Source organism: Esox lucius, chromosome 20, assembly GCF_011004845.1.
Source record: "Esox lucius isolate fEsoLuc1 chromosome 20, fEsoLuc1.pri, whole genome shotgun sequence".
Classification (NCBI taxonomy): Eukaryota; Metazoa; Chordata; class Actinopteri; order Esociformes; family Esocidae; genus Esox; species Esox lucius.
In genome coordinates this window covers 32,384,654-32,395,941 of record NC_047588.1, presented here as the reverse complement: position 1 = coordinate 32,395,941, position 11,288 = coordinate 32,384,654, and the positions used below count along the sequence as shown (strand labels likewise).

At 43.9% G+C, this 11,288-nt stretch overlaps 1 protein-coding gene across 1 annotated transcript; it reads left to right on the top strand.

Moving 5' to 3' along the window:
• Positions 1-48: 48 nt before the first annotated feature.
• On the top strand, positions 49-10,187 carry slc45a4b (solute carrier family 45 member 4b). Its single transcript, XM_010884615.2, has 8 exons — positions 49-324; positions 1,804-2,466; positions 4,498-4,686; positions 6,127-6,306; positions 6,974-8,118; positions 8,438-8,537; positions 8,786-8,997; positions 9,290-10,187. Exons 2-8 carry the CDS (start codon positions 2,229-2,231, stop codon positions 9,677-9,679), a joined length of 2,454 nt encoding a protein of 817 aa, XP_010882917.2. The 5' UTR covers positions 49-324; positions 1,804-2,228; the 3' UTR covers positions 9,680-10,187.
• Positions 10,188-11,288: the final 1,101 nt, after the last annotated feature.

Sequence of the window (11,288 nt, the reverse complement as noted above, 5' to 3'; positions counted from 1 at the left end):
TAAAACGTACAAAATATTGATTTCACGTATTTGTTGTAGTTTTATTACAAAAGTCATGTTTATTCAGCATAATAGGAAATGTATGTTACACTGAATTTTGTTACGTATGTTGAAAAGCAGCCAAGATTGCCTTGATAATAATCACTGCGGCTGGTCATCGATGTCATTGTAGTAAGTGCTGTGGCAAAGAAATGAGATTGGGCAATGCATTTGGGCATTGGACGGGCATAAACGTGTTGGGGGAATAAACCTAGGAAGCCGAGCCACAAGGACGACGAAGGAATAAGTAACTTGAAGATTTCCTTCATTGGAAAAAAGGATCAGGTATGCTCGATTAACGTTTTTTTTTTTTAAATCTGCAATCTGTAGCTAAAGCTGCCAAGCCAGGTGGGTTTACGGAATAGCGTTAGCTACTGACTGTACACCCTACATTAACAAATTCATAAAATAACTAAGCAACTAAGCGAACGTCTGAGTGATGATGGGTATACCACACACACCTGTCAGGTGTCATTTTTAATTACTGTAGCGTTCAACTAACACTTTTGCTGGCTACACAGTACTATAATAAGATGCGATATCGTTGCGGGTTTTGGCGTTACCAGATAGGCTAATAGATGGAGCTTTCACATGTACCCAGATAGCTGAAGTTAGAGCTAGCTGACTTTTGCCGGTCACTGACTGCCACTAGCTAGCTGAGCCCGTTGTACGTTTGGTAGCATAGCTAGCACCGCTACGTGGTTTACGCTGAAGACCGAGGAAGCTAACTGTATCTAGATTACGTGAACAGTGAAGCTTGCAAACTTGGCTAGGTGCTGTAGCTGCTAGATGGTAGATTAGCTAGCCAGATATCGTTAGCCGGATACTAATGTAGCACGTCTTGGATGAAAATTCTTTCTAGTTGGTGTTAAAATTAACAGCCAGTCAGCATCCGAAGTGACTTAGTAATGTTAACGTTTTAACTGAAAAAACAATGTCGCAACAGGACACTACTGTCCAGAACACGTTTTTTTTTTTTACTACTTTGTATACTGTAACGTACTGTACCATACGTCACTAGGCTGGACTAGTGTTGATTTGAGGGTGGTACTTTTCATAACATAAGTTCAAATAAATGTTCTATTTCAAGAACAGGTTTCGCACGAGTTTTAGATAGCGACTTTCTCCATAATAGGGTTAGCTAGGTATAACGATATAGAAATACTGGAAATAATCGACCGTTTTATAGAAATAACGTCAACAGACCAGTATGCACTGACTTGTCAATAGGCTTATGTACTGTACTCAATGAGTAAAATGTATGGTTGACCAAACTAGCTAGTTATTTTACGATGAAAGCTCTCACACTTTCCAGATAAGTCTACAAATTCTATAAAATCTTCAACATCTTTGTGCAGTGATTAACAATAATTTGACCAAAATAGTGGAATACGCTTTTCGCCTTCAAAATAAAAGTCAAATTTGAAACTGATGGAAACTGACTACATGCTAAATAAGGTTGAAATGTGGTTAAGTGATTAACTGTATAATGAGTAATGTTTGAGTGGAATTCCTCTGAGGATGCATTAGACTCTAATTGCAGACTAAATCGCAAGTCTAGTGCAGATTGTTTTATTTCATTGTACTTCTCTGTACTGACTATTAGATTGTATTTAATATATGTCAAAACAAATGACATGCCTCAAATTGCCAATCCAGAATCAGTAATCAAATGTGTATAGGTGTATTTGTTATACATGGATTACTGTCTGTGGATGATTTCCTGGTTAACCTATTGAGTTTCAATGTGTCTGTTTTCTACAGGTCATTAAGTCACTCACATGGGTCTCTACAGAGGAACAACATCCACATCAACTGCCCCCTGTCTTTTCCACCCACTAATGCTCCTCAGACTGCCCTCTACAGATATCATGAAAGGGGTTCTGTCTGAATGGCACTGTATATGGATTTGTAATCAGTACATCACGCAGGGCTGAAGAGAGCGAGTCTCTTAAAAAGCTGTATGTTGCCACGCAACCTTATGAATTGCTGTCAAAAGTGCTTTGAAAGAACTAAAGGAAAAACAGGATTTTCCCTGAGCCTATAGTGTTGCTGTTTTGTAGGACGTCCTCTCAAGGTCCTCTGTTTGAATATAAAGGGAATCTACCGTTGCTTCCACGGTGGACAGGACTGTAAACTACATCAAGGCTTTAGGGGAGCAGTGTTCTCTCCTGTGTGGGCCGGTGACCATGACCTCTCAGAAAGCTGTCTCGGATGCTTCATTGCCTTGTCAGGATGTGAGCTCTCCAGTGAAAAAGCTGAGCAGTGATACGGACGTGGAGACTCCTGATGGGTCTCTGGGCGAGAGTGCTGGCAGGGGCCGAATCCCCCTGCGCCAGTGGGTCATGCACGGAAGCGTCATGTTTGGACGAGAATTCTGTTATGCCATGGAGACAGCCCTAGTCACACCAGTGTTGTTGCAGATAGGTAGGTATAACAGAACGGCTTTAGTCAATGATTGGGGGGCTGGCCAACCGTGTTCCTGTAGATCTACTGTCCTGTGTTTTTTTTTTTTCTTCAACCCCATTTGTGACTAACCGGATTTAGCTTTTCATCCATCTAGTTATAAATATCAGGTGTGCTAAATTAGAGTTGGAGAGAGCCTATAGGACAGGATTGGACAGCCCTGTTTAAGGCTAATTTTATGTTTACTGCATTGTAAAAGGCTGTGACCATGGGGCTGTGTTAACTAACTGCACACTAGGCATAAGCAGCAGGGTGAAGAGGGGCCATCGCCAGGTTTGCCACCAATGCAGAAAATAACAATGACTTGTACAATTTTGGTAGGTATGGTGGGAATGCGTGAGTCGGCACATTTCAGTCAGCCTGTTTTCCCACTGGAAAGTATTTAGTTGTAATGTATGGAAGTACCTCACATTCTATTTAATTCACATACATTGTAGACGCGCACATGTTGAACGTTTGAGCTTAGTAGGATCTAGTATTAGAAAGTAGGATCTAGTATTAGAAAGTAGGATCTAGTATTAGAAAGCATGGGAACTTCCAGACTTTCTGGAACACATTATTTTTTTTTAATGTTATATTTTTGGGATATATTTTCAGATGTTTGAATGCTTTATTGGACAGTCATTGGGATAAAACGGTATGCTGGGTTAGTACCCGTGCTCAGCAGTATGTGACCTAGAGGCAGTGGTTTATCGTGTTGGAACACACCAGGCCAGAGAAATGTATATTTTAATGTTAGAAAATTATTGCAAATATAAGGTTGTACTGCTGACATTTCCGTTTGTTTCCATCAGTATTGGTCCACGCCCAGTCATCCATTCAAGGCCCTTGTCATGTAGCCTATGTTTAACCACCTTTGCTTGATATTTATTTAAGGAGGTGACCTTGTAAATTGTTGTGAAAACATCTCAGATTCTCATGTCTTCATGGTTTATGAGAGTTACGAAAGTCAGTACAGAAGCCACTCACATTTCAATAGGCACTGGACACTAAATTGTACATGCCCCTTTGAAGGCATACTGTGCAGTGTTTGCAGTAGCCCAGTTCTGGACTGTAGCATTCTACACAAAGGAATGTGTAATACCATACTTTTTCACATGCACAATCCGTGTGGAATTCCTAGTCTCCATCAGCCATTGGGACTGCCGGTTTGTTGTCAAAAAGGCAGAGGTCACAACGTCCAGGAACTGAAGAGGAGCAGCAGCAGTACCTTTCCTAATACAGCAAAAAAGATCATAGGCTAGTGCTAAGTGTCGGGACTGGAAGTTAACAAAGCATTTGGAAAGACTCTTCGGCTCTGAAATACAGCAAATATTTGATTATATCTTTTCATGTGACAACACTGAATAAATGACACTTGGCTACAATGTAAAGTAGTGAGTGTTCAGCTTGTATAACAGTGTAAATTTGCTGTCCCCTCCCCGGTTTCCACATACACGTTAGTGTTACAAGGTTTCAGGTGTGAATGGGGAGCAGGTGTGGCCTTTTCTGAGTGGAACCTGTCCTGTTAAACCGCTGAATGGTCTTGGCCACCGTGCTGCAGCTCAGTTTCAGGGTCTTGGCAATTTTCTTATAACCTAGGCCATCTTTATGTAGAGCAACAATTCTTTTTTTCTGATCCTCAGAGAGTTCTTTGCCATGAGGTGCCATGTTGAACTTCCAGTGACCAGTATGAGGGAGTGTGAGAGCAATGACACCAAATTTAACACACCTGCTCCCCATTTACACCTGAGACCTTGTAAAACTAACGAGTCACATGACACCGGGGATGATACAATCAAATATAAAAAATAAATAAATCGGGGTGTACTCACTTTTGTGAGATACTGTACATATATTTTGCGTCTGAACTTAACGGGGCAACACATTTTTCCGACACCTGACGAACTTTGCGTGGACAAAACAAGCTCACTGAAGGAAGTCACACAATGTAATGGGTCATCCTTAAGCATGTTGATTAAATGCGCTAACGCGTTGTCGTTCTCCTCGCAGGTCTTCCAGAGCAGTACAACAGTCTGACGTGGTTCCTGAGCCCTGTCCTCGGTCTGATCCTCACCCCTCTCATTGGCTCAGCCAGTGACCGCTGCACCCTCAAATGGGGCCGGAGGAGGCCCTTCATCTTGGCCCTCTGTGTGGGGGTGTTACTGGGGGTGTCTCTTTTCCTCAATGGGTCCCTCATAGGTAAACCTGAATCTGTCTGTGCGTAACTTTTTTTGGGAAGATACTGGTTCGGGGCTTGACGTGGAAAGGGCCTGAGGGCCCAGGGTGGTTTTGGAAATCCTCTGGCCCCGTTGATCATTCCTGTCAGTGGCCCGCTTTGGCCAGGGAGAATAAATAGTGTAATAAGGCTATAATTAAGGCTATAGAATTGACTGGAAACAAATGAATTGCTGAAGCTGATAATTGTGTTGATTGTTTATCACACCGGAGCTGCACGCCTTGATTGAGTTGTCGTGAGTGCAGCTTTTTAACGGTTGGTTGTTAAGTGGAACAGCCTGTCAAAGGCTGACGGGGTATGAACATCTTAAGATGTCTACTTGTAGATGCCAACTAAATTATGGTTATGCAAACTAGGGTTTCCAAATCTTGGTTCAATATTTGCAACACACAATTTAGTCATTGTGCAATTAATTTTCCTACTATAAAAATGTGATTATCCAAAGGTCATTGAAAAGCCCTTTGAGCAATAGTAGTTGCCTTGCCATTGAAATAAATGTGGTGATTGAAAAAGTAATTCAATTAAATTCTTCGAATTTGACTTGCCTGCATACAGTAAGTATGAATCCTGTATAGGCTACACTTGTTTAAATTAAACATAAAATCACATGCATTTTGAATATTTTCAGATAAAGTTGTCTAGATGATGTTTCTCCCACCCATTCAGTATAGGTCTTGGACCAACCATCAATGAAAGGCCCTTGTCATGTAGTATATTTTTACTACCTTTGCTGGGCATTTCTGAGAAGGTGACCTTGTTGAGAAATCATGTCAGCTTCCTATGTCCTGTTGGTTTATGACCGTTATAAAAGTCAGTTCAGAAGCATCTCACATTTCAAAAGCTATTTTACTGCTCAGTCCAAGGATTAGTCTAGGTTACATTCAGCACATTGCACTCCATGAACATAAAGATCTACGCATTTATTCTTTTCAAATTAAAAATGTCCTATCCAATATTTACAGGGTAGAAAACTGAATTTCACATTCCCTCTTACAGCTGCACAGGTCAGTGGTTCTGCATGTGTAAAGGCACGTTGAGATTGTTGTAGCATATTTTCATACTTCCCTTCGTGCACAACCCACATAGTAGTCTCTGTCTCCGGCAGTCCTTGGAACTGCCAATCTATGGTCAAAAAGGCTAAGATGATCTCCCTTCAGTCCCAACACTTTTTCTGGCCCTGACAGAGACATGGAATACCCCAGAGAACACAGTAGCACACTCAACTGACCGTCTCATCGTCCGAGAGCATCTTGATGTAGCACCGGGCTGCTCCTTTCTCCTAAATGGACATTTTCTCTCATCTGTCCCTTTACTCTTTTGAATTCCATTCTGTCACATGCCTAATTATTAGTTAAAAACTAGTTATTACAAAAATGATTATTAACAAGTAATGCGTGATACAGGTTTGGCCCTCGGGGACATTCCCAACAGTCAGCCCATAGGGATAGTGCTGACTGTGGTGGGTGTGGTGCTGCTGGACTTCAGTGCAGACGCCTCAGAAGGACCCATCAGGGCATACCTGCTGGACGTGGCTGACACGGAGGAGCAGGACATGGCCCTAAACATCCACGCCTTCTCTGCTGGTAAGTCGGCCTAGTAGCACTGGGCAGTCGTGACTGCAATAAAGTTGAGCAGTGTGACTGCAATAAAGTAGACCTGACCCATACAGTGCTCTCCCAATAAATATTGTAGCAGTATGCGTTTTAAAATTGTTTTTCGCGCTGTTCTCCAAAAGTTTCTGTTTCAAATCAAACCGTTACTTTGAGGTTAACATTTGAGGGCCGTTGTGTGTCAACCATTGTCTAATCTGTCCACAATATCTTCTTCCAGAAGTCTGCAGACTTCCTTTTTAACTGTAACCTGGCCATCGTGTTTTTGAAGCCAACTTGTGGGTTGACCTTGCAGTTTAGCCTGTGTATTGTTAGCTTTTTCCTCTCTTCGTTGTGGTGGGCATTTTTCAGTCACACATGGCAGAGACCTTTCTCCTTTTTGTTTTGCGAGTGTTGTTGATGACTTTGAAATCGGTGTCTATGTTCGACTGTCAATCAATATCACTATGTCTGTGGATTTTATGGTCACTGAGGGCGCCTATAATACAATATTCACATTCATGGTCATGGTTTCTCCTTTTATAATATCCTGGGGAAGATAAAGAAATGTAATTAAACTGGTTTTATCATTTGAGGCATTTCAGAGACTCACCATTTAGTAGATAAGCTAATGTTTTGCTATTGTTTTTTTCTTTTGCAGGGCTGGGGGGAGCGGTTGGCTACATGCTGGGGGGCTTGGACTGGACCAGCACCATCTTGGGCACAGCGTTCAAGTCCCAGGAACAGATCCTCTTTGTCTTTGCTGCTGTCATCTTCACAGTATCTGTGATTCTTCATATGTTTAGTATTAAGGAGGAGAGTTTTGAGGCTCGTGGGGACGATCAAGGAGAGGAAGAGACCCCCAGTCTGACGACCTCCTCAGGGAAACTGAACGGGGGCCTTGCAGGACTTCGTAGTATACCTCTGCTGGACCCTATAGGAGAGGAGGATGCCTTCGAGGCTTGCGTGGACACACAGTCAGAAAAGGAGGTCTTCCTCAACGTAGAAAGGGCAAGGAGTAAGAGTGACTCAGTGCTAGCCATGCCTGATGCCACCATCCAGCTGGACTCAGACCTTGACCAAGATGGGCATTTCCTGGCTGACATTGAGCCCTCCATCTTCCAGGACTTTCAGGACTACCCCCAGGACTTCTACCCAGGGACCCCTGTGAGACACTACAGTGGATCAGGCATCTGGGACCAGGAGGTCCCTTACCAGCCCCAGGCAGACGGTAAGCTTCCCCTGTTCCTCCAGGAGTCCTACCTTTACAACAGCGGGGAGAAGTTTCTCCACACCCAGGTCAACCAGGGGGCCAAGGGTCTCAACGGGGCTTCCGGCCAGGGCTTTATGCCGGGCCTAAGGCCGTCTAACACCAGCGCGGCGAGCGGAGCACGCCGTTTCCCCCACACCTTCTACCGCCAGCCCTCATTCACCTTCTCCTACTACGGCCGAGTGGGTGCGGCACGCTTCCGCCATCGCAGAAACACCGTGGGCAACGCGGCAGGCGCCAACCTCGTGGTCAAGGCCTCGCGGAGCTTGAACGACATCTACGATCACATGCAGCAGCGGCACGGGAGGAGGGTTCTGCAGCAGAGCGGCGCCACGCTGTCCAGCGAGGACTCTGAGAGCGAGGATGGGGACGAGGAGGGCACAACGGTCAAACTGCTCTGGCTGTCCATGCTGAAGATGCCCCCCCAGCTGATGAGGCTCTGCGTCTGCCAACTTCTCACCTGGTTCTCCATCATCGCAGAGGCTGTCTTCTACACAGACTTCATGGGCCAGGTCATCTATGCTGGACACCCCACTGTAAGGGCAGTCGTTCTTTCCAGTCCTCCCTCCAATCAACTGTTTCTTACCTAAGTTCATTGCCCTGTCCTCTAGCCTTTCCTCTACTCAGTAATACTCTGTCCATGTTCCATTTCTGTGTCTCTATTCCTTTTCCCTGGGTCTTGCTAATTCTCTTCACACTTAAGAGGATCACTAATAGAAAAAAAAGGCTCAACGTTATTTCTTTATTTTGTCCTGTGTAGATGAAATAAGACTTGCTAGTTCATTAGTGAAGATGTGGCGGTCCATTGCTTCGGCACTCTGTTGACTTAATGAATTCCACGTCTTGTTCATGTAGGCTCCTGCCAACTCCACTGAGCTGCAGAACTACCATAAAGGGGTCCAGATGGGCTGCTGGGGCCTTGTTGTCTACGCTGCTACAGCAGCAGTCTGCTCAGGTACACGAGAAATACTCACCAAGCACTACAGCCAAGCCAGAGGTTTCTCAGTCTGGAGTCTAGCAGAAATATCAGCTTGTCTAGTAGGAATTCCATCCTATTCGCCTGCCTCACCAGTGACCCAGATCTGTGAATACAGCACGGCATTACAGCAAAGAATAAAAATCCTGACACCTAGGAAAGTGAAATGGTTGGTGCTACTTGTGTTGCCAGCTCAATAATGCTCAGTCTGTTGTGCTTGGTGACAGCGATGCTGCAGAAGTACCTGGACAACTACGACCTGAGCATTAAAGTCATCTACATCCTGGGTACGCTGGGCTTCTCTGTGGGAACGGCTGCCATGGCAATCTTCCCCAACGTCTACGTTGCCATGGTGATGATCAGCACCATGGGCGTCATCTCCATGAGCATCTCCTATTGCCCCTACGCCCTGCTGGGTCAGTACCACGAGAACAAGCAGGTCGGTGACTGGCTGGAGATGTTAACAGAACTGTGTCATTAGTTAGTACAATACAATTTGTCAGGCAGTACTGTGAGAAAAAACAGTAATAACGACTTGAATTTGGCGCCACTTCCTGAACTAACACGCGGTTGGAGAATCTGTGTTAAGAAATGTTATTTATTCCAGGACTAGGGTTAATCTGAGGCAAAACCAGTGTTGCTCATTGTCTATATATTGGATGCTAGTTTATGAGGTTGGGTTCTACGGATTACAAAGCAAACTAGTGTTGTCCTCTCCATATTACCCCTAGTACATTCACCACAGTCCGGGGAACTCGCGGCGAGGCTTCGGCATCGACTGCGCCATCCTGTCGTGCCAGGTGTACATCGCCCAGATCTTGGTGGCATCCGCGTTGAGCGCGGTGGTGGACGCAGTGGGCAGTGTCCAGGTCATCCCCATGGTGGCATCTGCAGGCTCCTTCCTGGGCTTCCTCACCTCTGCCTTCCTGGTCATCTATCCAGACTCCATCACCCCTACCTCTGCACAGGGCGAGAAGGATGGGTCGGTTGGAGAGAAGCCTAACAACCTGTTGGCGTCCGAACCAGGCTCCAGTGGTACTGTTATGCAGGGGCCAGAAGTCCGGCTTAAACTAATGTCCATAGGCTGTAGCAGGAGGCCAGAATATGAGTCCACTATTTAACAGAGAAAGGGGGGGGGGTGGCATCACAATAATCACCATTTGTGTCCTTTCTTGCATCTATACTGATATCACAAAGAGGGGTAATGTGTGAGACTGTGGCCAAACGATGACACTCACGAAAACACATCACTGCAGTTGGGATTGCTGGTTCAGTTGAACCGATTTTTGTGCAATTCTTAAAATTGACAGATATGGCTGTGATGCAGATGGGTGTCTTGTTTTAATTTGCTTATTTTCCTTGTAGGGTACTAATGTTTATGTCACTGTCCTGAATGGTAACCTATTCCCTTTTGAAGTGCACTATCTTCATCAAGGGCCTATAAGCCTCTGGTGGAAGGTAGTGAGTTGAATAAAGAGTAGGGTGCCATTTTGGACTAATTCAAAGTTTTAAAGGCCTCTAGGAGGTAAAAGTAGCCACTTCATGACCATATACCATAATGCTTGGATTACACACTGATTACTTTACATTAATGTGACTTGGAACTACTGTAGACAACTGTTATATATTACATTTTTTTGACTAAATGTGAATATTTCCACTGCATGTTTACATTGAAAAAAAATTCATTGATTTCTTTTGTGATTGTATAAAAAGTCTCAGATCAAACTTTCTCCAGACAGACTGCTAGAAGCCTCTTTTTCAGACTGTGCCATTGACTTCACTAAATATGCTGCAACCACAGAGAGTCTGAAACAAGATGGGGAACTCCTTTTATGTTCCCTAATTTTTAGCTATGGACACATCATGACATCACTCAGGGGTATAAAAAGCTACAAATGGCTGCATCAGTCCATGTTTCACCTATTCCTAGTATTCAGTGGACCAGCACCAAATCTCCCCATGAGGAGAACTTGCCAAATGTACTGAAGTATTCAGGAGGTTCATTTTTGTAGCTCATCTTTGGGTTAAGTGGCCTACTTATAGCTGTCTGTTTACAACACTTGGAATGTTTAAAATAATCAAATGCTGGATGCTAACCCATTGTATAAATGTTTTTAAAGGGATTCTTTTGTAATAATTGACCATATTCTGCATAGAAGGATCCTGCAGTTGGTACGACAACCGGTATTAGACAAGTGACTTAGGACCATGCAATGTCTTTGGTCCCATTCAGTGTTGAACACCTGCAGTATTTACTGTAACGGTTACTGTAGCGAGCTACAGTAATTGTCCGGGCTGGGTTCTAAGTCATCTGGATAACATGCAATAATCCGTATTGGTTTTTACATCACAGCTGACAAAGCTGCACTAAAGTACTTGTCTCAATAAATGCAAGAACTATAGCATAAGATGAATGAGTGTGCCTTTTTAATGTCTCAGTGTGTATATGTTGTGTTATTTCTTCATTAAGTGTCACCCTATTCCCTATGTAGTGTACACATGTTGACTTGAACCTTATGGGCTCTGGGTAAAAGGAGCGTAGTATAAATATAGTTGCTGGCTGTAGAAAAAAAATGAAGACTGGTACAGCTTTTTCTGGTACAGCTTACTAATATGTAATCTTTATTTTACCAGGTAAGCTGACTGAGAACCAACTCTCATTTGCAATGAAGACCCAGCCACTGGCATGACAGTGTACTTATTGTTGGCTGTAATAGGTAACAGAAA

Excerpts from the sequence above, each read along its gene's own strand:
- slc45a4b (XM_010884615.2), top strand. The coding sequence starts at position 2,229 with ATGACCTCTCAGAAAGCTGTCTCGGATGCTTCATTGCCTTGTCAGGAT. Across the intron at positions 8,119-8,437 it reads TCTATGCTGGACACCCCACT|GCTCCTGCCAACTCCACTGA; the intron begins GTAAGGGCAGTC and ends TTGTTCATGTAG. Across the intron at positions 8,998-9,289 it reads AGTACCACGAGAACAAGCAG|TACATTCACCACAGTCCGGG; the intron begins GTCGGTGACTGG and ends TATTACCCCTAG.